The 26,580-nt window shown below is 32.5% G+C and overlaps 1 protein-coding gene across 1 annotated transcript; it reads right to left on the reverse strand.

The window, feature by feature from the left end:
- Positions 1-680: 680 nt before the first annotated feature.
- On the reverse strand, positions 681-26,198 carry LOC132744690 (uncharacterized). The gene is made up of 21 exons (XM_060733451.1): positions 25,993-26,198; positions 22,208-23,025; positions 21,188-21,429; positions 20,578-20,744; positions 20,085-20,266; positions 19,597-19,695; positions 18,717-18,840; positions 17,920-18,147; positions 15,999-17,071; positions 15,550-15,678; positions 15,147-15,301; positions 11,978-14,459; positions 9,418-9,623; positions 8,712-8,766; positions 6,102-6,162; positions 5,675-5,773; positions 5,097-5,246; positions 4,374-4,492; positions 3,651-3,809; positions 2,935-3,059; positions 681-2,493 (listed from the first exon to the last, which is right to left on the reverse strand). The coding sequence occupies exons 2-21, from the start codon at positions 23,016-23,018 to the stop codon at positions 2,362-2,364; spliced, it is 6,798 nt and encodes a 2,265-aa protein (XP_060589434.1). The 5' UTR covers positions 23,019-23,025; positions 25,993-26,198; the 3' UTR covers positions 681-2,361.
- Positions 26,199-26,580: the final 382 nt, after the last annotated feature.

Raw genomic sequence — 26,580 nt, forward strand, 5'->3', positions numbered from 1 at the left:
AAAACCGTATGTGTTTGTTCCCATTAACGGTAATAATAACAAACAAATACCGTATAGTGTTGAGACAATCAAGATCACAAAAAAATTAGAATCGACCATGACTAGCTATTCATTACCAGACTAACATTGTCAGAAAAAGTCAAGAGGTTCTGTTGTTATATGGCATTCGACAAGGTATTTACTATACCATGAACAATTTAGAGATCGACCATTGCCCAAATGACTCTTCTGAGCCTTGTCCGTCCCCTGCTACAGTTCATTAATTATTAATTATTTCGACCAGTATGATGTACGTCTAATGCAACAGTGTCATTTAGTATGTTGAGTGGCGGCGAGGCCGTATGGTTAACGTCGCGTAGGTTCAAACCCCATCCGGAGCAAACTGTTGTTTCCGTGAGCAATAGAATTTATACTCATTGCTCAAAATTGGTTGGTTCCAGGAACGGATTCTAGAGTGATTCAATAAGCTTATAGCTTTCAACACAGTCAAACTAAAATAGATTAGTATAAACTAATTAGTATGTTGTCGTCAGACACATCTTATGTTCCACACATACAAATATATATGTGTGTGTGCGCGCGCGTGCGCGTGTGTTGGTGCATGTGTGCGTGCGTGCGTGTGTGTGTGTGTTTAATAAGGTAAAAAAATATAATTGCCAATAAACAAGAGGACATATTTTTACTCTTTTATTAATCTCATTACGAAGGCATATAAATGTGCAAAGTTTACTTAGTATTCACCGGGTTAACATGTCGAGTATTTGATCTTTAATTTTGTCAATTATGATATCTAATTGAATGAAAAAAAAAACATACTGGCAAGCGTCAATGCATGAGTATATGTACTTTAACGAGGGATGATCCAGAATTATCCGGAATTTGTTTATTATTCGGATAAATATCAGGTTGTCTTCAATAAAATAAATTTATACCTGCGTAAAGTTGGAGGTTTCATGTATTTATGCATAAAATTATTGATTTAATGTCATACAGTGCCGTCCCAGACCTTAAATAACCAATGAAACGCCACAGTGGTGCAGCTCACTCAAAAAACACGACGTACACATTTTTATTTTTTTAAATTTTATAATACACCAATGTGCCTGATACAAAAAATTGATTTTGTCCAAAGTTTGCCGGAACTTGATGTAAAATCGAGAAAAAAAACAGTCATGTTAAAAAAAACTTTGTTCTTTGAACTTTTAGTAAATATAATTGAATATCTGAATCATTCCTCGTATGTAATTTATTTTACATGTATCACATATATATTACTTCATGTCATTCTCATATTATAAAATTTATAATGTCACAAAATAATTGAAGTGTTGAACACTAGTAAAATATTCTTGCAGCTGGTGAAAACATTATCAGTAACTCATCAGAGTATTATAAATATTTGTTGTCACCTATAAACCAAACTTTATGTTAGTACAACTTTGGATAAAATAGCAAAATAAATATGAAAAATAAATAATATATACTGGCCTTGAGCAACTCAAATATCAAATACGTGTTCCAGGAATATGATAAATATCTATTAATTGTTTTGAATAATCAGAACACTAAAGAAGACTGTTAGAAATAAGAAAAAATACATGAGGACATACACATTATTTATAAAGCAAAAATGAATAAGTAAATAAATAGCTATGAGGAAAATTAGAACTTAAATGAGTCTTCCATAAAAACAATGCCACTTTCCTTACCACTTTTACTGGCTCATTGCTCAATAGATTGACCTATTTACAAAAAATAGAGTATCAACAATAAAATCAAAAATACATTCAAAGTTTTTAACTTTGTTTGAAAATGTAATTTAAACAATTATTGTTAATGCAATATGAATATGAATATATATTTACATTTTTCATTTACACAGAAAATCTGCTTATTAAACGAAATATCTGAGGCATGAAGAGAGGTAACTCTGTAAGTTATACTGGATATCCTTGCAGTATGAGCGCTTGGGAGTTGCCTCCCTTCCACTATGTAACTTTTACAGTCTGTCTACAGAATGACCGCACACAAACAATTTTTATATTGTAAAATTATGTAATTAAACTTTTTTTGTATGTTGTTATGTATGGATGAGACTTTAATAAAGATTATTATGTAGTCTTCATTCAAACAATGACATATGAAATTGTTTTAATTTAACAACGTTCTTGTTTTAAGTTAACAATACTCGGTTCGGGACAGTCCAGTGACAACAATGGGATTTTAATACTGTCGCCCTAATGTTTCCATATTAGTTCTCCTGTATCTTCTGATTATATTAGAGGGTGGTTTTATCCGTTTACCATAGAACGCTTAGAGAATAAGTTCTTGTTATAAACTCATGTAGAAAAAGCGGTATTTTCATTCATTTTTACCAAATAAACGATCAAAGAATGAACGTTCCGGTAAAGGTTCTTTTACTGGTTGCGGCGTTTTAGGGCGTTCCACTTTTAACGCCAAGATATTGCACAATGATGGTTGGTTCTTTAAAGCCTACAATATTAAAAGAACCTCGTCTTATTATAAGTGTCTAAGTGATATAAATAAACTTTGCAATATAACAATAGTAGAAGCAACAGATTTGGGATTATTTTCTGCTGCTGAGACATGATGTCAAAATGAAAGATGAAATTTATTAGCACATCGATGTATGTAAATGAAAAACCTCTACATTATAACGGTCACTCATATCAAATTTGAATGTCTGTCTCTTGACTGAATACATAAATAATTTCATCATATTGTCAGGGCATTGGCTGATCTTTTCAAAACATTAAGCTACCAACAGTATAGGACCAGATCAGACGACATGGATGTACAAGCTTGCCTGGTCCTATGATTATGACAAAGGCTAATCAAATTTAGCACCATCAGACTATGGGTATCTTTTATACATAACACAACACATATTATGTATAAATTCATATACACTACCTCATATCCGTCCACGATTTCATGATATTCCGGTATTTGTGATGTGGCACTTTGATTGGTTACAGACGCTGTGAAATCGGATTCAGTTAATTGAATATAAATGACATCTAGGTGCTTGCAATTTCCTGTAAATATATTACAACTCGGATAAAATTAAACGGTTCAATCCGAACCTTTCGTGCACTTTTATGAATCATAACAGGGAGAACTACATGTATAAATGAAAGAAGCAGTAGGCTTCATGTTCATGATTAAAAAAAGAATAATTTTCAAATCTCGGGTACATATATTAACATTTTCATTTGTTGATAATATTTAAAAGTGCTATGTGTCAGAAAAAAATATGTCAGAAAATATATTATTAGTTATAAAAATTCTTGACAGGTCATTTGGCCCTTTATAAATGGTTGTCTACATATATAACCCGAGCCGATAGCCGTCTGGTTAGCTCAGTAGGTAGAGTGTTGCGACATCCTACGGTCATTCGCACTGTAATGTACAGATGTTACAGTTCCTTGCGAAAGTGAATGCAACTGGTTCTGGTAAAGTGGTTGACAGCCTACCCAGCAACGATGCAGCGGCTGAACTGTGCTCTGGTAAATTCAATGTGGCTTACTGCCGTGAGTGAAAACTACCAATACCACCACCACTTTAACCCGGGCCTCTAGACTTATATGTATGTAAGAACTGTCATTTTGGTAAATATTAAAATATACCTTGCAAAACAGCCAATGCTCCGGGAGCAACTGGTGTCGCGAGAAACTGAATACTTCTAAGTGATTGGATACCATTCTGGCACATTTCATCAATAATGTCACATGATATAAATCGCATCTGATGAACTTCAATTTCTCTAAGTTTCTGGCATTGTTTGGCTACAATTGTAATTTAGGTTTTGTTTAATTTGTAAACTCAGCATTAGCTCTTTCTGTGTTTATAGAAAGTTATAATCACTTAATCACTATTCCATCGATGAGCCATAGAAATGTCTTATAACTGCATGTTTTGTATATATCACTTAAAGGCACATGGCGCCTCAGAAATGAAAAAATAAATTGTAAAAAGGACAAACATGTGTTTAATTATTGATTTAGAACACGTGAGGAGGTGTTTATCACCTGACGAAAAAAAGAATTTGAAAAGAAAATGTGATGAGTATACCAAAATGTAAACAAAATGTTAATTTGACTTTCAATTGAAATACATATTCACTATAACTAAACCAGTTACCAAAATATAAAAGAAACAAAAGATGGTTGAGATATATGGCCAATGAGTAACTTTTTGGAAACATAAAAAGACACTAAAAATTAAATCTTTTGAAAAATAAAAGTGATGTCATTTTTAGGCTTAATTTGCCTTTATGAAAAATTATTTTAAGTCTTTAGACTATGAGATGCATTATATTGTATCAATTATGACGTATATGGAGAACTGACCAATGAATATCATGGCATTGACTTCTACAATCAGCCCACCAATCGAAACAATTTCAAGATCACGAAAACACTTCCCTACCAGTTGAGCACATTTCGTTGTAAAATTATCAGCATGTACACTGAAAAAATATCAGCAAAATATAGAAAAATTCAGTGCTTTATATTTAGACAAATGTTTTAGAGTTATTGAACGTTTGCCCTTTTGAATGTGTGCAATGGATTTGCTCAGCGTTGAATTCGAAACAGTCCATTCAAGTGATTTCGATAAAAAAAAAGCTATCGGCAATATAGAGCCTAATCGCACTGTAAGGATTACAGGATCTACTCTGATAGCAAATGCTAATTATTTTCAGTTTCAACAGGAAAAGCGTTTATTATCTACCGTACTGTAAAGGTCATTTATGAAAAGAAAACAAACGTTATAAAATTTAAATGTTTCATTTTTTGTATGGCATCTAGTTCGAGTGGCACAAGCTCACGATTGACACATTGTTTACTATCAACAATTGTCTTAACACTATGTTTCCACTGTTTCAACTTAGAAATTGACTAATATTTCAAATATTTTCAAGTTCCAAACCAAAAATGGTGTCATAATTATACGAAATACATTTTGAAATACATTTTCATTTTAAAAATTTCAGTAATATTTTGATCATATTGTGACGGCAACGTTTTTTTTTTGCAACTTTTGTAATAAGTAAGATATAAAAGAAAATTTACCATGGAAATATTGGCTGACATTTTAGAGTAACAAGTTCCCTGCACCCTGATCCCAAAGCCCACATGACCTCGGCGTTGATTGGATCAAAATCACTAACATAGGTCACGTGCTTCAACATTCGACAACAACAGCTTGCTATCCACAGACATCTTCAAAAATAGATAAAATAAAGTTCAAGTCACTTTCGTTCGTAGAAAATAAACTTTACAGTGTTTGGTAATTAGTAACTAAGTAAAAATATAGTGATTAAATATTGTGTGTGTTAGTCAAAATACTACTTTTTAACATTTTGTTGTCACACAACTGCACGTAATATCCGTTTTTTTTTTGTATGAATTCGTTGTTTATTTTTATAAAGGGAAAATAGTATATTGTTGTCCCTAATGAAAATAGTTTGAATAGTCGCCCTTGACTGTAATGCCCTATGAATGACTATTTTATGACCTAGGTCTATATTTAGATTGTGCTGATTCATTAAAAAATTCATTATTAAAAACTATTTTGCCATTCTGTTTTTTTCCAGTTTGATTTGTTCAGAATATATTTATATTTCACATTGACTAAGATGTAGACTTACTTAGCAGAGAAAAGAGTCCCACAGTTAACTATGACGATGGTGTGTAGTGTGGCCTCTGCTTTCTTCAAAATTTGCTCATATCCAATCTCGAGACTGCATCTACCAATATAAAGATATATAGCAATAACGTTAAAATAGGCATTCCTGTTATACGAGTGCAACTTTTAATTCTAATCAAAATAGAAATAATTCTTGAGACATGAAACAACTGGCAAATATATATGCACATCCATCATCTGCATCATCATTTGTAGCCGATGATTTGTAAGGGCACTGGGAACACCACGACAATACCGATTTGTTATTAAAACTATCAAAGATTTTTACGTTCGAATTATGACGTTTCCTTTTAACGTCAGCTCACTGATCTATTTTAAATTCCACAAGGAACGCGGCTCATATGTAAAAAGAATATTGTTAAACTAACCTGATGTTCTTTTGGTAATCTTCAACAGACTCCTCGTGATTTCTGTTTCTCGGATGTAAATCTATAAATATCTCATAGAACTATTATGAAGCATAGTTAATTGACGAAGAAATATAATATTTTATTATTTTATTAGGAAACAAATGATAAGATAGTGAAAATATAAATCGTCGGGTGTACACTTTCATAAATGTGTCTTAATGAAAAATACACTGTAACCAGTTTCCTCTTAACTTAATATTAGAGACATTAAAAAGTCTTGCATTATTTCAGAAATTTTAAATTAACATGTATAGTCTATTTAATTAAAAGTGGCATTTGATTAACTGTGATGCCGGACGCTAAATGTCGTACTTGCGCTAAATGTCGCGCTATTGCCTCTAAATGCCGCAACCGCGGCTAAACGTCTCAAAATAATTTGCCGCACCATTTTATACTGTAGAGCCCCATTGGTGGTAAAACACATTTGTACACGTTTTATTTTATTTAGCGACCAAGATGTCGCGTATTCAAGCTAAGACATCAGATTGGGATGGATCGAACACACTGAGAAGTTTATTCTAGAAAGATTCAATCAAAATTCAATCTCAGATCAATTTTTATTTAATGTGTGTCGGCCTTTCACTTTCACTTTCAAGCATAGTTGCCTGCGGTTTTATCCGTATACTATAGGTATTATTATTTTCCACAATCACAATCAGAGTTTTACAAATTTCATTGATGCAATCATGACTTTAGGTTACGTATATGCAAAACACGAACCCAATGAGTATTTTCTTGAGAATATTGCAGGCGTCCAAACTAGCACGGTCGAAGTGAAAATGCTGCCGTTGTAGACAGCAATGTATTTCCGAGGCTGCCTATGATGACGAAAAATGATCTGAAAGTGGCTAACTTTTTTTTCGATCGTACATTTATTTATACTAATTTTTACAATATTTTCTCATGACAGAGATGATGGTGATGATGATGATGATGAGGGTGCGAAAGGTGCACCGATAAAACTTGTTACAAGACAAAACAAGCTTTGAAATTCACTTCAGTGTTGTTATATTTTTCTGGACCTTCGGGATCATTTATACCACAACTTTTAAGTGTTGAAAATCAAGTACCGCTTAAGCCGGTGCTAGGGGTGTAAGGGATTTTGCACTTTTTCATTATCCCTCATGTACAGACTCAAGACTCAATCAAACCAAGCCTGCAATTTTCATGTAATTTTGTTGTGATTAATGCTTCCCAGGGATTTTCTCCAGTTTTGTTGTGTTGTTTTTTTTCATTACGATAAAATGTTTATGTAAGTTAGCCTTATTTGTTATGTCACTCACTGTAGGGTTTTTCTTTATATTTTCATGTAATGTGGAATGGTATTGAACTGATGGACCTCGTATGTTACTGCGTGTCATTAAAAGTGTTTATTCGATGCACCTATCGCATCGAAAACTTTTCCAGAAAATATAAGAAATGAAAGTTAAAGGCATATGCTATACATAAAGGCAGATTTAAACCTGAATAAGAGAATTTGTTTAAACTTTGAATGAGCTTAGATATTGAAAGCAATTGTGTAAATATGAATAACTTGTTACCAACACTGCACCTTTACTCTGCTGGAACCAAAATCAACAAGCCTAAATATAAATCCTAATTTGAACTTTGTAATTTCTAATTAGGTTTTTATAACTTCTTAAGTCCTAATTAGTCACAGTTGGGTCATATAGATATAGCGACTTTCCAGCTTTACTGTGGAGAAAGACCTAAGGTGCCCCTCCTGCACGAGCGGGACCCTGAGTACAACCATAAGAAAGTTAGCCGGATGGCTTTCTCACATAACAGAATCCTAAGTCCATGGCGGTATTCGAATCCACAGCAAGTAGATGGTATAAACTTGCAAAAGTACGTAAAGCGATATACTTAAAAGATGAGTAGCATAATATCTTTTAATCAATGGTTTTTCCATTTTCATTGAAAACAAAAAAAGACAATAAAAGTGAATTGGTCTGCGATGGAAAGTATGCAATACCATAAATATTTAGGTTAATAGTATTAAATATCATGTGTGATAACAAACCAAGAATTATATGTGGATGTTGAGAACAAAATATTGGTAAATCATCATATAAATGTCTTATTAAATGATGTAGAACAAGCTAGGTAAACATTTTGTTGATCATTTAATATTTTGTGAGAATATCCAAATGATATGTTTCTACTGTTTTTATCAATATTTGAAATATTTCCTGAAAATGTGCCAATTGTAGACCAATCCACTAAAAAGCACTTTTCATCTTGAGTTGGCAGATGGATCAGGACATTCCTATTTGCCCAAAAGTTACTAAATATATCTAAACATTTATTCAATGTTCATTGTGATTTAATACCACCAGCTGATTTAATTATTTCATGAATATACATCTTCCGACATTAAACAGTAGTATAACAGCATTAAACGGCAAGGGAAAATCGTGCAACAATAATCGTTACAATTGCGGCAATGGTGCGACATTTAGCGGCAAGTGCGACATTTAGCGGCGATGCCACATATAACGGCGCCACAAGGACTAAAAATGGAGCATAATATATAGATATCACTGCTGAAATGTAAAAGGTCTATACCTTCGAGAATGAGGACACGTAGCTGTGAACATCTTCGAGATATTTGTCTTAAGAACTGAAAAAGAATACTATATTCTCACTCATGATGTCACTTTTATTTGGGATGTCAAAACAAATAGAACGGTATCAACCATTCCCCTCTGTTAGCTTAGCTTTTTCGTCATAAAATCATGTAATGCACTTTTATAATTTGTTTTTAGATTATTTATGTCGTCGATTTATTCAAATTTAGTATAAAAATCAATACATAAAAAATTAGTCTCTAACCTAAAACATTATTAATTTATTTGCCGTCTTTATAAATAAAATCAATTCATTGACATTAATAGTATTTTGTTAGAAATAAGTTTGTTTAACTCTGTAAATTATATCATGCTTGATATAAGGTTGGTATCATCACGTTACTTGGTTTATATGATTACGCAATTTGATTAAACTTTAGTTCTTATGTTTAACATATATCGTAAAACGTTGCGTTACATATGAGCTGATAATCACAGTATTTTCTGGATTTGATAATTGCAATATATATCTATAAACACTATGAATTTCTACTAGTAATTTCCAGGCATATTTTCCTGGTTCGCAGTTATGTAAATTATTCAAACGTATGACAATTTTCATAAAAAAAATGAATTCCCAATTATTCTAGCCTAAAATTGTAAAGGGCAATGTTTATATATTGTTAGATCATTTAAATCATCACCTGTGACGAAATTTTCTCCCCTCTAATTTCTACTCTTCTCCACAATTTCGGACTCCTACTAACAATTCTCCATTCACGACAAACCCGTGCAACACGTGACAATGTTCTCGTGTCAAGAAAGGAGAATATACACACGAGCGCAGCACGCCGCTGTTTTACCTGTTCCCTTTTGGCCGTTGGAATTCTGTCAAGTATCTCCAAAGAAGCTTGAGTATAAGAAAGGACACGTATAAGTATTACATATCTTATCATTGTCGTTGTTAAAGTCACCACAACCATTTTAATAATCATCACAATCACCATCACCAAAGTCAGCGTTATTATCAATATCATGACCAAGAACATAATCACATTTTGTCAATGGTGCCGCTGTTAATTTTGATGTTGTAATGTCGATAGATACGTTGAGATTCTTTATTATAACATTTTTTTATATATAGACACGAATGTCAACTGTCAACATTTACTAAAGATTCTTAAAATGCAATGACAATTCATTTATCCATCTCAAGCAATGTAATTACATTGAACATGTTCATGTACTCACTCATTGGCTTTAATCGAACAGGATTTGAATACATTACATTCTTCATCTGTAGAAACCATCTGTTGATATGTGACATAAATGTCAGCAAGGTAGGTTTAGTTTAAAGGAAGGGATATCAACACTTGTCAATAAATTTTAATAGACAATTTATATTCTGTCATTTTATATATGTATACAGTATATTGAACATGGAGATAAGAGGAAAAGCGTATACAGAAGAAACTAAAAATGTTTGAAATTGAAGTACAACCTATATCTGCATTTATAGACTGATATGTTTGCATTTATAGACTATACTTTTTCCAAACAAAAACAAAAAATAAACAAAAAAGCAAAAGTAGATACATATGAAACTGCGCTTACTGCTATAATAAACAAATATTGCTAAAATTGGAAATCACTCATGCTAAATCGGATCACACATTGTTCCCAAACAATTATTATATACATGTCTTTATAAATTACCGGTTTACATACTTATATAATTATATTATTGAGTTTGTCGATATATTTGCCGAAGTTACGCGGTGGAAAAAATGCGGAATGGAATTTTTATTTTTTAGATGTTATATTGAAAATATATGTTTAAGAATGTATATGCGAAAATAAAGTGTAAACAAACAGTTTTCTACCTAATATTACACATATTATATTATCTCGAGCGAAACTTTCAATATATATATAGATACATCATATATATTTGAAGTGGACTTGTCTTAATTTTCTTAAGTATTTTAAATGTTGATAACAATAATCGAAATGTAGAATTTGGATGTTCTTATAAAAAATAACATGAAAAAAGTTGATAAAGTTCTAAGTGATTTAGCATGAACATTTATATGATGAATAATAATAATATTTTGTTCTAGAACATTTTATTATCTACTGTACGGATATATCTTACATCAATTCGTGCTTCTCACACTTGCCAACAACATCCATATATAATTATTCCGTGGTTTGTTGTTATGTCTGACACTGAATATTATCAATGTTATTATTTATTGTATGACAAACCTTCCATTAACGACCAATCCACTGTACGACAAAATGTATCAAGAAAAGGTATTTTCGGTCAGGGGCATGTATTTAATACTTGGGACTTGAATCTTAATCAAATTAGGATTAAGATTTAGTTCCACACCGACTAGCTTATAAAGCCAGATCAAGTATGTCTGAAATTGAGGGTATTTGTATACATCTGTATAAGACTGAAGTAAACACCAGATATGTGACATTTTCATGAGCAATGTAAGTTTTAGTGAAGGATAAAGATCTAACACGTAAAACAAACAAATTTCTTAATTTCATGCTCAAGCTATGGTTTCATTTTTTAAATATGCAACCGGTATCATGCGTTTTCCTCCCTGACATCAACAAATCATAAATCATGACATCATAATCTTTATGTTATAAAGTAATTTTCATTGAAGTGTTATCAAATTTAACATGAAGCCATTAAATATGTATATGTTCGCAACCATCATGTATATTTTAACTTACGATTGGACATAATAATGCTGCACTTCCGTTCAATCATAAATATTTTAATCAATAAGTGCTAATTTTCTGCATTAAAACAACTTCTCTTCAAGTGATGTGATATTTATTTCAAAAATGTAGCGGAATGTATTCAAATGAAAAGTCCAGAACATATGTGCATGTTTATCTGTTGTTAAATTTGATGCAAAAACTATTTTTGTATGAAATATATCGTAGACTGTATAGATCGTGTACATGAAAATATTTAAACAAAGCAATTGCACAATTTTACTTCAGGATTTGTAACTACATGTATGTTTCAATAAAAAGAACTTAAGATATTACGTAAATATAAAGCATTTAAACAAAATTCAATAAAACATAAATAAGATATCTATCTAACTGAATATATAAATAAGATCTATGAAAAAGCAAACTTAAAATATAACATTGTAGGTAAAAACTTTTCATCCAATGTATCACCACCACCATTTTACATAAAGGTCAAATCTCCCTCTATATAAATCTAACCTTGTGATGATGCTGAAGAAGTAGTATTCCTTGTGAGTTTGTGCCTATAGACATCTGAAAAATCATTTTGCGGACCGTCTAAAAGTTCTTTTATTCTGTTAGTATTTTCATAGAAATCTCTACGCACAGATTCTGTATCTGTGTCACCTTCAATGTCAGTATCCGTGACCCTATCAGGAAGATCGAGATAAGATTGAGTATTTGAATCATACTCTGCAGATGATTCTTCGCCGATTTCTTCAGCAAATATACTAGTTTTATTCATTATTGATAAACTAGAGTCGTCGTTATCTGTATCATCAAATAGTGATAGATGCGGATTGGGTTTAATTCTGGAGTCGATATTGTCATCCAGTGTGCAATGATTTGGTATACTCGCCGTACTTTTTAATTTCATTCCAATAATTTCTTCAATATCTTCGTTCGTATCGTTACGTGATTCAGGTGACAAGTTGATATCGGAAGTTAATGCTTCATGATCATGATCTTTTGTGTTAAGATAGGCCTCTTTATGTTTGGATATTCCAGGAATAGGTGTTATTTCTATTGAACGTTTTCCTAAGAGGTTTGCAGCCTCAGTACTTTCCAACCCGTCTGGCGCTATTTTCTCATAAGGTGATTCAATCTCACGAGTACCAAATGTCGCTGTAGGGAAAATAATATCATTTTCAGCTCTCTCTTGATCATGTTTATCGGTTGATGTGCCTTCTTGTTTCGGAACAGTGTCAATATCTAGACCGGAAGGACATTTCTTTTTCAGTTCAGAGCTGTGACCACGTTCATACTCTTTCATTTCACTTTCCTTTGCAATATGTGTATTTTCTGCATCTGATTTCAGTTCAAACATTTGGTCCGCATACGGACTTGCTGCATTACTTCTATACTTTTCACGTTTGCAACGTTCAGTTTTATCTACTTTTTGATCTTCATACATATTTTGTTTCTGTATTCCATGCTGTTCTTTTTGTAGTTGATGCTCGTTTTGTTTCTCAAGTCTTTGTATCTGCTGCTGATCTTGTTCTACAATTTGATTACGATTTTGTGTGATTTGGTCTTTACTTTGATGTTGTTCTTCAGGTTGTATGTTCGTACTTTGGTTTCGTTTCTGGCTCTCTAGATTTTGCGTTTGTTGTTGCTGTTGAAGATGTTGCTGGAGAATTGTTTCCATATTTCCTGAATAAAATGGAGGATACTGATTCCAATTTGGAGGGTACGGAAATGGGTATTGAAAATATGGTTGACCGTTCGAGATACCATTAACAGAAGTCCATGGCGGATATGCCTGTTGAGGATAGGCACTATTTGTCAAACTTTGTCCTTTTGGAATTGATGCATTAGGTGATAGTCTCAATTGTGAAGTGCCTTGATTCATCGGGGTTTCATCCTTACTTAAGTGAAACCCTGGTGTTGTTGAAAACGATGATCCATTGTGTGTATGTAATGTCTTGCCACTAATGGGAGAGCCGACAGTCGAAGGAGATCTCTTACTATTACACGCTCTGTCTACATCCGTGGAATATACATGATCTGAACCAACACCTTTTCCTTGTATAATATCATTTCGTCTTGTTTTGTATTTGCTGTTTATAGCTTGAATCCTTTCATCAATATTTAAAGGAATGTTTTCATCCTTTTTAACAGGTTTATTAGAATGTTTTGGACTATATTTGCTAGATATTCTCTCAATCCGTTCATCAATACTCTCTGTAGGCATACGTGTATTATATTCAATTGTAAACATACCGCTGCCTTTATCCGATCGAACTTTAGGATGCATTTTACCAGCTTCTGTTGCAGCTGTGGCTTTATATTGGCCAGTGGTTGTATTTCTTATGCGATGGGACGTGCTTGCTTGCGTGGGTGTTCTACTTATCTTTTCTGGGATCTTAACTGTTGAGTCTCTAAACCTAATATAGCTTGAATTACCGCTTAGTCTTGAAGATAAATTTCCACTTGATCTACTATGTATACGTGAATTCGAAGATAAACTGCCAAGACTAGCTGTTCCCGGAGCCCCCATTACGTTTATTTTAGGAGAAGCGTTCATTATAGTTTTCACTTCTCTTCCACCTGAACTAAGATCTCTTTCCGATGTACTACTTTTGCTGAATAATGGGGATTTTATTGGCCGAAATGTCACTTTTGTTGATTTCTGATTGTCTCTAGAATTTTCAGTATCATTCAGTTCATCTTCCTTTATCGCTTTTGGCGACCGTGAATAAGTTTTAATTTCCATCGTTTCTGTTTTCCTAATCGGTGATATCATTCGGCGTCCAGACTTTTTGCTTGGACTATTAAGTAATTTGGCAACATTTGATATTGATGATTCTTCAGTATCATTATGTGCATATTTTGGATGAGATTTTACAATTCTGTCATAATGTTTAGGTGTCTTTGGCGAAACATTCAGATTCGAATAAACAGATGTCGTTGCATTGCACAGGTTTTTGCTAGTAAGAGCTTCACTTCCAGACGGACTTACCTGAAATAATCATATCATTTAACATGACAATCTAATTTAAAGACTACATTGTAGTTATTTAAAAAAAAACAACAATTGCTCAAACGTATTTGCATTCATACCTACTCGGTTTGTTGAAACACTGATATACTAAATATGCTTTATAAACCAATGGAACCTTCAATATTCACGTTTTATCTTTTATATTATAAATCTCAACAAATCTTTGCCCTATTTGGTGGATCACCTTTTCCCCTATATGCTACCTTACAGTTCTCTTTTTAATCAGTCGTGCATGTCTACAATGTTTCTCAATCATATTATTTCAGTAGAAGTATTTATTCTTTAGAAGAATCTCTATCAGTCATGTAAAATATTCAGTGAACTACTGGTAAATCAGATATTTAATAAATAATTTTATCTTGATAAATTATTCAGAAAATGATAGATGTAAATATCTGAGACATGCTCCGTTTACATTTTCAAACCTTAACCTGCTGCAACCGAATGCAACCAGTCTTTGCTACCAGCATAGAGCTGAGCAAGCCTACACATCCATGAAGTCTGATCAGGCTCAAGTATGTTAGTACTAAGCTTAGTATATTGTAATCTTCAAATGAACTGTTCCAATTATAAAGATGTGCAAATTCGTTATACAAATTTATCAGGTTAAAGTAAATATGAATTACAGCCATATGTAATATTTACCCTATCAAGCTCCGAATCAGAGACATCCGGCAGAGTAGCGTTATCATCATCCCACAATATACCATTGTCATCCATTATATTACTGAACACTCCGTCAGTATTTTCAACTACATCATTTCCATGCATTATGACGTCATCGTCATCACTTATGTCATCTACAGTTTTAATAAAGTGCAGTGAGATATAATAGCAATGATTTATAACTTCTGTATAATTTTGTACTGGGCCGTTTATACAAATATTATACTATTAGCATTACCATATCTCAAACTCTCAAACATGTAAAGTAAATTATTTAGAGATTGTAAATGTGAATTTTATTTAGATCTACTCAATATTTTATTTTTGAAATTTAATTTTATGAACTAACATTATCATCTATGCAACTATTCAAGTTTGTTACCCTCATATTCGGATGTGCCTGGAAACTGCTCTATATCTCTCGTCTGATATGCTGCCCTTGCTGCCATTGTTCTAGGTGAAAGTGACCTTGACCTTCTGTGTCTATCCTCATTGCGTAGTAATACTTCGCCTGTAGGAAAATGTTGACATAACATAAAGTTTCTGTAAATGGAACTAATTAAAGGATATTTATAACTTTACTCACTTTTGAATCAGTCAAAAATATTCAATTACTACCATATAAGTATTAGTATAATTTACCACACAGGCGACGGAATAAAACTTACTGCCATAAAATGGTAATAGGTCGTGTCTTGAATATATTGTGATCGTTGGATTCGTTGCTAATGGCCTCTTTACTTCATTATCCAATAATAAAGCAGTCAAATTAAGCTTTTTGACCCTTCTTATTTTAATCCTAATAATTTATTACAGTTTACAAAATCATACCTTCGGAAAAATCAATACCATCTCTAGTGATGTTAACCATACTTCGATGAACAGTTGGAGGATTTGTATCAAACTTGCGATTCAAATAGTGCCTTGTTTTCGTTTTGTTCTCCTTGTGTCTATTTTCTTTGCCTGTGTTTTTATTTTTCGGCGATTTGCCCATAGTAACAGGTCTTTCAGCTTCTTCTCCAATGTGCTTTTCTAATCCGTACGTTCTATTTGGAGTTATACTCCTTGGTCTATTTCTGTATTCGATGTCATCATAACTATCATCTTCAGTTGAAAATGTATTAAACTCATCCGAGTCCTTTTCAGCTTCATTATCTAAATTTTGGTTTGATAGAAATGCACCAACTTGCAAGCCTCTACTAACTTTACAACTTTTTTTTAGTCTCATTAACTCAGCATCCTGAAGTTTGTAATATTCAGTATCAGAATGACCTTCTGAATCAAGTTCATCTGTCGAATTTTCTAGTTCTTCTTCAGTGTCTACATTTGCCCTTCTGGAAACTTTAGTATGTTGGTGCGGTGTATCTTTCACGTCTTTTGCATTTGAATCTTTTCTACGCTTTTGAAACTCTTTACATTTGTCAATAGCCTCATTTGAACTACTTTCGTAAGAACGTTCAAATCTTTTTCTTGATCCTTTAGATTTTTTTCGACGATGAGGCTTATTGCTTCCACTTTGCTCTAGATAGGATGTACTTTTACCGCTTTCTGTCAAATTTTGCTGACTATGTAAGTAAGAGTTATCTGGACTATGACAGTTTTCCTCTTGCACGACAAAACCACCGCTTTCTTCGAGTCTCTTGCCCGTTAAATTAAGCAAATTGCTCGTATTATTTCTCGGCGATATATTTCCGTCAGCACTTACTGGAGTGATAATATCACCCATGTTACCAGGATGAAACTGGTGTACATCAGCGGCTGTAACAAACATACTCTTCAAAGGCGTGGCTTTAAAGCTGTCTGAAATTGAATCTGTTTGACCTAGATGACTTTTGGATGGTTGTGTTTGATCGAGATTTGTTGCATGGTACTCCGACGGTTCCATATTTAACTTGGAAGGTAAGCTGTCATAGATATAAATAGGGGGAAAGTATTATGTATTTTTTCATAAGGTATGTTATTAAAATTCTAGTTTTGTTGTAGGTTACATAATTAAAGTCATAATTGTCCGAAAATTAAAAAATGTCGAATCAACTTTTTTGTACTGCTAAATACAAAGAAAAACACCGCATGCGTTGTTTACAGGCAACAACTATTTTAAATTTTATTAACAAGTTTATAAAATTTATAATTTTTTAAAGTTTTTGAGAGGCATAACTCCTAAAAGTAATGTTTCAGAAAAATGTCCCTGGTCTTATAAATGTGCTTGTCGTGATAATCAAAAGTTTTGAACTCATCTTACTTATAATAAGCAAATTTGATGAAATTTATAAGTTTAAAAGGATCAAAACTCCAAAAATAAAGCTTTCAGACAACCAAGTTTTTCAAGATACATGTTTTTTTTGATATATTTTATACTTTTGAAAACATTCTATGAAATAATATAATTAAAATTACTTTAATGGTTGACATATTAATACTTGAATAAATTAAGGTATCCATGACTGATTCAGAACTAATCTTATCTAAGCAAGTTTTGTTTGTTTGTTTGTTTCATTTTACGCCTTTTCCCAACAGTATTTCAGTCATATAGGCGGGTAGTTTCCTTACAATTGTTCCTGGAGAGTTACACCAGTACTAGACTACCTTCCTCCGCGCTGAACTTCCAAAGCATCTCCCGGGGATTGAACCCACGCCAGAGAGGTAACTGGATTAGAAGTCACCGACTCTAACCCCCCGACCACGGAGGCGAGTAACTGATTTTATGATATAATATGCATAGCAGAAATGCGATTAAAGTTTATCACAGTACCTTTTCCGTGCCGTGCTTTCACTGTTGTGAATATCTGAAAACGATTCCATCTTCACGTCATGGAGTGTACTAGCGGATTGTGTTGACTGACTTTTCAGCACGTGTAGTTCCGATTCTGCCTGTTCGGCTCGTTTTATCAGATCTTCTATGAATACCTCCAACTTTTGTCTTGCTACTTTCTCTTTATCAGCAGTGGTCATCAGAAATGACTTTAAGTTTTGGAGCTCGCTAAAATTTATAATTTATTTATTCAATAGTTGTTTCATTCGTTTTTCCAGTCTTACTAATTTCCACGATCTACATATTACCACTGCCTCTATTAACAAATTATTTAATTTATTTAATAAAAAGGTTGTTAACCTATCACTGACAAATTATAATAAAGGGTTTTACATTAACGTTGTTTCATAGTCTTATGGCCATATTCGGAACATTTATAAACCAGAGTCTCGTTTAATGTAAGTTATACTTACAGCCAGGACTTACCTCAACAATGTATACTAGTAATAACCTCATTTTACCATTTAAATATACCCTGATTGTTTCTGAAATAATACACGGATCTTCCACCCCACCCCAACCCCCCAGTAAAGCTTAGAATCACCATTTGACCTATATTGTGTTGGCGCGACGTAAAACCCAACAAAGCAAAGTCCATAATCTTTAGATAATTGACTTTATAGTATAATTAAACAAAGATAAACAAAAGTGTCTGTAACTTTTTAAACATTTTTTTAAACAATGTTATGAAATACTATATGCACTAATACTATATATACGTTTTGGGATCAAATTACCTTTGTGTTGTTTTCAAATCATTTTCCTTTTGTTTGACCATATCTCTCAAGTTTTGTACGACAGAAACACTTGATTCTGCCTGTTCTGCTAGTGATACTGTGTTTTCTTCGAGATATCGTTTTTCTGTTCAAAGTAATTTGACTCATTATTAACATGTTTAGTTCTGTATTGAACTGTAAACTATTTAGATGACTAAAGTATTTAAAATAAATAGCAAAAGCATCTTCTCGGTCCTTTTAGTCAAAGTACGAAAACTATGCTTTCCTTGTGTCAATTTTGCACAATCGGAACATCTCGGCTATTATTCATAATGTCTTACTTTTTCAGCTTAAAGAAAAAGAAATACTAATCTACGCTAAATCACGGGTTTACATTACAATAATAATGTAATATAAATCCGTGGCTAAATGAAATGGGTTCAAGTACCAAAAAAAATGTCAATTACTTACAAAAAATATTATTATAAATGCAATTTATCTGATTAACCTTAACCACGCTAGATATCTTATATAGACTTATCCGTCTTTCAATTTGGACAAAACCATTAATTATTTTAAGGAAAATTTCAAAATATGTGACCAAATAGCGAGAGAATGCAAACCAGGATGCGACGGCATGGGTGTGCTGGCTGATCTTGGTCTGCATTTGACGAATCGATAGAATTATTGCTGCCAGCAGGCAAAGGATTCAGCAATGTCGTGTTCTAAATAAGGTTTAACTATAAATTGATGTTGAGAACCCTGATTGTAATTTAAAAGAGCATGGAACATCTTGTTTACTTAAAATTTCCACACAAAAATTTATTGACATGTTTATATAAATATGTATATTAAAAGGTATGATGGGTATTGATGGATACCTGATATAAAAAGATGTTACCTCTTTTGAGAGTATCCAATTGCTGCACCAGATCGTGTATTTGTTCTCCTTTTGCGTGAAGCAGGCGTTTCATACTTGACGTGTTGTCGTCTGCTTGATCTGATAAATATTTCATACATGTAAAACTTTCTTATTTTACTCAAAAAATAGAAATATATTAGAAATATATAATGAGTATGAAAAATATTCTGAAAGGGCCCTAGCTAACCGTTGGAATAGCTTATGCATGTACATTTTAAGTATGCTTGAGATAATGACGTTAATTTGTGCAAAAACATGTATACAATAAAACATAATTCAACTAAAATAGATCAAAATGACGACAAACAGAAACATAAAATGTCCATATAATAGTATATATTAGAGTGCAGCAAAATACTCGATTAACAAAGCTCTTCTAAAGCTAGTATTACTAATATGTCACTAATATGTAATACATTATAATTTTTTGTTCAACATTACAGACCATTTCTTCACAAAATCATTACCAGTCAGTATCTGTGACTGTTCCAAAAGACGCTTGTGCAATGACGTCATGTTCTCGATTTGTTTCATGGCATGCTGCAACTGACCATCTTTGGTTTGGATTGCAGTTTTCATTATCTCCCTACTTTCCTCCGAGCTTCTGTATACTGTCATTGTTCTCTCCAACATCGTCTGCTGCTGCTGTCTATACATTAAAAGTCGTCTGCTTTAATTGTGTGATTTCATAATTTATATGAATATACATGTTGTATTTTAATAATAATTTTAATATTCATAAACTTTACTGTCTGAGATTTCACTCTTTATTTCAAATAAAATTAACGCACGCTTATGAAAGGTCTTATTATACTCCTATATTGGAATTCTTTTTTATGAGTAACTTTGACTTTAACACGTAATACAGTGTGTGTCAAAGCTCTATCAAATTATTAATCGTAAAGTAACTAATATAACATATGTGTACATTCGTTTGTATGCCGCATACATTTACTTTACCTTAGCTGATTTAGAACTTTGTTAACATTTTTCAGTTCCTCTTCTTTCATCTGTAGCGTCTCTCTTAACTTGCCAGTGTCTCTGTCCGCTCGTTTCAGTATGCTGTCAGTTTCTTGTATCAACCTTTCTCTTTCCCATTCCAACTGACTGATCTTCTGTGCTGCATTCTTGTATATACACAATAATAAAAATATATAATACACATATGAAAAAATACATCTAACTACTTTCGATCATGTAAAGTGGACACCAATCATTATTTTATGATATACTACACAAATGTAGTTTTTTTAAAACGCGCATCAATTTACTCTGTAGAAACGGGTTTTGCTACCCATAAGGTTAACACTGATACTGGTATTAGAGCCCGTCTGATCATGGTCAGCACTGCTCGCTTTTCAGTCAGTATATATTTTGAAATTTTCATTAAAACTGGTAAATGGTTTTGTCCAGACTTATAGATGGACAAGTCCATTTAAGATATTTAGCGGTATAAGGTTTGAAAGAAGTTTTATGCAACTCATTGGAATCAAATAGAAGCAGGTATATAAAACATGGGTACATTGCTTTACCTAAAATAATTGTAAACTCAACGTTTAATGTCAAATACCTGTAAGTCACATTCTTTTGACTTAATTTCTTGCTCCGATTGTGTTCTTAGTTTCTCTAATTCCTTGTTCAGTCCTTCCAGAATTTTCCCTCTACCGCCCAGTTCATGTCTCAATCTCGTGTTGTAATCATCAGTTTGCTTTACGATTGATTCCGTTTCGTCTAAAAGCCTTTGCCGTTCTGTACTTAACTCTGCTTGTTGCTTTGTTCGCGACTCCAACATGGCATCTTTGGTTTTCATATCTTTTAAATAATGGTACATTTCTATTTGATGTATAAACAATGCTTCATTTGTATATGATGCTTAAACAATTATATATTTGTATGTAAATGGTTTATATTTGTTTACAAGTTACTTTTAATATGCATAGAGCAGCCAAAAAACGGTTTAGTAAACAGAAAATTCAAGTTTTTTTTCTATAAAATACAGGCTTCATTCTCATCTTGTGGTATGACAATTATCATATTTCAACTCTCGCAAATAACCTTTAAGAAAAACTTAATTTCTACAAAATAAATGCAATCTGTAATGTCAGCTCCTAGTGCATATATTTAAGTCAGAGTCGAATTCATTTACTTACAATAAAGCAACAAAAAAATTCATGTTTAATTTATCGAAAACTCCAGGAAACTGCGAATATGGGTATTAAAAGGTATAGCCTTTCTGTAAGATTATGGCTCAAATATAAACATGCACTTGTTCTATGTTGTTTTTTTTTGCATTAATTAACCATTAACCTGCTGCAACTGAAAGCTATAAGACTTTGCCACTAGTAAAGACCAAAGCCAGCGTGTACATTTTCATCGTCGGATACCAATGGTTGATAAAAATGTAATCAATGTTAATGGTTCGGTCGTTGGTATCCGACGATGGTACATTTTGCTCTATATACTGATGACTGACAAACTCCAAATTTGCATCTTTGTAACCCTAAAATTGGACTTTTCCAAATAAGGAAAATGGACCAGTTCATTTAATAAATTCGTTGGGCTATGGCTTAGATTATGATATTATATTCACCTTGTATTAGCTTCTCTATAATCCCCTTCTGTTCTTGACATTTCATTTCTGCCGCTGTTTCCATCCCTCTAAGTAAATCTTGCGATTTATACAGAGCGTCTGTCGTCACCCACTGGTTCATGCGCGATTTCATTACTTCAGAATTCAGGGTGTCCAGCGTGCTTTTGAAATCATAGTTTGAACCTATCTGAGCATGAGGAAATGGCTCGTAAGATTCAGTCTTATTAACAAAGTTTGTATGGAAATGTGTTGGATTGATGCTTGTGAACTCTCCAGTTGTATTTCTCGGTTTAGGTTTTGGTTCTGTTGGTTTTTGTATTGCTTCTAGAGATTTCTTAAAATCTGTATTAACTGAACATTCGGTAAGATTATGCATGGATAAGGTTTTGTGTTTCATTTCATTTTGCCTGGCTTGTTGTAACTCTTTTTCTAAAAGTTCAGTTTCTTCTTTAAAAGACCTCAGTAACGGTGAAGTGTCTCTGGTAAACTTTCTACTAGCGTCATATTCGTTGTTGTTTCTACGTAATTCATTGACCTGATCTCTACCGTGCTTGCCACTCGTCCCATTGAACATGTCTTCACTTGATAAACTTCGTGAGAAACTTGAAGAATTGCTACCGTCACGTGTGCCTTTAAACACGTGCGCGCGTGCATGCGGCTTGACGAAACCCATTTGAAATGAATGCTCTGATTGAAGGTGCTGACGGAGTTCTCTAAGAGTGGCAAATCTTCGCAAGTGTCCACATTTCGGGCATCGGTACGGTATTAGTTCATTCAGAAATTCCGGAACGTCGTTCGATATCGATGCCATTTGTATACTGTAAAAACAATAAAAATAACTGTTAGATATTTTACCATGTGACTTTTATATATTGTACCACGTCACTTTTAGATATTATACCATGTCAGAGATATGAGTACATTGATGTTTCTTTAACAGTATATATGTAAAAACATTCTGAAACACTACAACGAACACCTGCAGCTTGACTTTGGTGCAGTCATTGCGTAAAACAACGATGCTAGATTCGTCTACTGTTGTCCTTCACCAGGATAATGCTCCAGCTAATCGAGTATTTCATACATCGTTAGAGATGAACGACTAAATAAACTTAGTTCATCTTCCACACTCTTCTTCCAGATCTGGTGATATTTCATCACTAACGGAATTTTCATTTTGACTCACCACGTGAAGCAGTGGATTATCAACATAAGAAACGCGTAGCAGTCATGTGAAAATACCTAAACAAGTGATAAACGTTTATTCTGACTTTGATGTCATTTCGCCCCGTAAAAAATTATGTATCTATTGTTTGATACAATTTCCTGCGTAGTTAAATTATTGTATGTATAATACTTCGATTGAATTATATGAATTTTATGTACTTATTAGTATTACATTGTTTTTACTTGTTTACGCGTCTTGTCTACAATCCTCTTAAGAATATGTAACAGGAAGTATGTGTGTGTTGGCTAAACTTAAAGGCAAATTAATCTTCCGAAATGCTATCAGTTTATTTCTCAAAAACTTCTTATTTTTTGGTATCTTGTAACAGTTTCCAAAAAGTTACTCATTGACCATAGAGATGAACTATATTTTCTCCTTTTGATCCTTTGGTAAATTGGTATAATTGCAGTGACTTAGAATTTTGTATGGAAGTCAAAATATCACTTTGTTTACATATTGCTACTTTCTTGGTGCATTTCTGCACATTCAGTACTATTTTCTAATCAATTATTAAAACGTTATAAATGCATATGTTTGACTTTTCTCAAGAATTAAGAAAATGATTGATTTCTGAGGCATAATGTGCCTTTAAGTGTATGCTCATTTTTACACCTTAATGGATTTTCGACATAAAATAATACCTGGCTGTTAAAAAATGCTTTATTTATTTAAAGCAAGACTTATGTTGTTTTTTTTCCGAACATTTTTAAATCGCACGTGATAAACAAAAGCTACCATATAGAGTAATTTAGATATATAATATATGAAACATAGCTTAACAATACATGTACTGTAAAAAGAAGTTGTATTAATTAAGCGCTGTGCACGAAACATCGATACATTCAGAAGGCTCGCATTAAACGTGCATTTTCTATAAATAAATTATGACTGAAATAAATCGATCAATGAATAGAGAGCCATCTGTCACATTTTTACATTATGAGACGGAATTTGTCAATTAATTACATTTATTTCGTCCGTTTCTAAAGGAAATGAACATTTAGTAGACAATGCAAACATGTACTTTATATACAAACGCTTTCAAAAAGTGTGTAACGATGAATTTTCAGGCGCAATTTTGAATTTTCAAGTAGAAAAATGTCATTAAGATATAAAAGATGTTTCCTACGTACATGTATATCTGCTTTTATATACACAATACAAATAAACATATTTTTTGTATACTCATAGAAATATTGACGAAATAAAATTTGTATTTTCATTTTCCGTATTTGCACTGTAAAAAAACATTTCACTGCAGTGAAACATATTTGCTGTATTTTCACTGGTCTCTTGTCGGTATACCTACCTTCTTCTAAATACAGCCAATACACACAACTTAAGGGGGAGTTTTTTTCAAATTGTAATGCCAAAAGAGAGAAAATTAATATGATAAACAGAAAATTAAAAAATTCAAGTTTTTTTCTGTACATACATGTTTATTTTCATCTTTATTTTCATCTTGTGGTATAAAAATTGTCATGCTTCACCCGTAGCTACCGCCACTAATAAAAATATTTATGTTCATATCACTCGATGAAAATAAATCCTGTATTTATAGAAAAAACAAACTTGAATATCCTCTATGTATGCATTGGCCATTCTAGTATCTCATATTACATATACTTACATGTTTATGAACAATAGAATTTGTTTTGATGAATTTTTGAAGGCCCATTATGCCCCAAAATGCTTTTATTTTTAATTCTCACAAACTTTATTTTCGTTGTACGTTTATAGATTCCAAAAATTTCTCAATAGCCAATTACCCGAACCATCCTTTTCTTCTATTGTTTTTTGTCAGTAAGAACGGTTATAGTGATTTTGTATTTTATATATTACTTCGTTAAGATTTTGCTACTTTAATGACAAATAATGTCACATTAGCACTACTTCCTTCAAACATGCATTACAAACGTTTCCTAAATATGATAAAACTAAGGTTTGACCATTCTGAAGAAGTGAAAATGTATTCGTTTGAGAGGCAGTAATATCACATCAACAATATAAAGGGCGGATTGACTTTCCAGCTGTTACTGGTGGAGGAGGACCTCGGCACGAACGGGCGCCTGAGTAGAACAACCGACCTTCTGTTAGCATGATAGCTTCCTTCTATGACAGAATGTGCATTCCTCAAATTTCATTTTTTCTTTTTCATTGCATACTGCTAGCAATTATACGTATATTTCTAATATCATAATTATGTAACTTATAAGAGTTATTCAATAGACATGGTGAACATGCAATTATATGCACACTGTCTTTTCAGCTCATACGTTTTGGTTGTATAATGGAAACAAAAGCTTCTTTTTTAAATATAAAAAATATATAAATTCGAATACTTCCTCTACTTTTGAGTGGTAGAAATATTGAAATATTTATATAAGTATGAAGAATGTGCATTAAACTCTCACCAAAAGTTAAAAATTTTTACAACAAATTTTTTAATAGATTCAAATTCACAACAGGGCATATGTAGTGTACACATATACAGACTCAATAATTAGTGGGGAAAATGCTATATACTTAGAGTTGTACACATTTAACAATGTTTTACCTCTGTCAGTATGTCTATGAGTCTTCGTGAGTCACTTATAAATTTCCTTAAATTTCCAGAAATAACTGCATTTGTTTACACACTTATAAATGTCCCTATATTTATGAAATATTTGTTTATATCCATCCCGTATAAATCCACACAATAGTAATCTTACAGTGTTTTCCTCATAAAATATACATGCAATATCTTCTTGTAACAGCTGTAGGTCACGTGATCGATCAGGTGTACAGGTAGGAAAAAACAATTTCAAATAACTTTTGTACTGTGACTCATTTATCTGCAGTAGATTTGCCCACATGTTCATTAACAAAAACTTATTTACCTATAATTTAAAGGCACGGTTTACCTATACAATACTTACACCGTGTACAATTTGGCACAAATAGGAAACTATACATAATTACATTGTGTATGATTTAAATAATTACATTAGCAGACACAAATATACATCTTGTTGTATTTGCCGTTAACTATTTCTGTATATGAGTAAAACCTTAACAAGTGGAAACTTATGTGCACTTTATTTTTTTTTCAAGATTATTACTCCACTTGATATAGGTTTATAACAGCAACTTATGTAAAAAA

This window comes from Ruditapes philippinarum, unplaced genomic scaffold (assembly GCF_026571515.1).
Source record: "Ruditapes philippinarum isolate M1 unplaced genomic scaffold, ASM2657151v2 ctg308_1_1_1_1, whole genome shotgun sequence".
NCBI classification, from domain to species: domain Eukaryota; kingdom Metazoa; phylum Mollusca; class Bivalvia; order Venerida; family Veneridae; genus Ruditapes; species Ruditapes philippinarum.

Excerpts from the sequence above, each read along its gene's own strand:
- LOC132744690 (XM_060733451.1), bottom strand. The coding sequence starts at position 23,018 with ATGGCATCGATATCGAACGACGTTCCGGAATTTCTGAATGAACTAATA. Across the intron at positions 19,696-20,084 it reads ACAGTCACAGATACTGACTG|ATCAAGCAGACGACAACACG; the intron begins GTAATGATTTTG and ends AATATTTATCAG. Across the intron at positions 6,163-8,711 it reads ACGTGTCCTCATTCTCGAAG|ATTTACATCCGAGAAACAGA; the intron begins GTATAGACCTTT and ends AGATATTTATAG.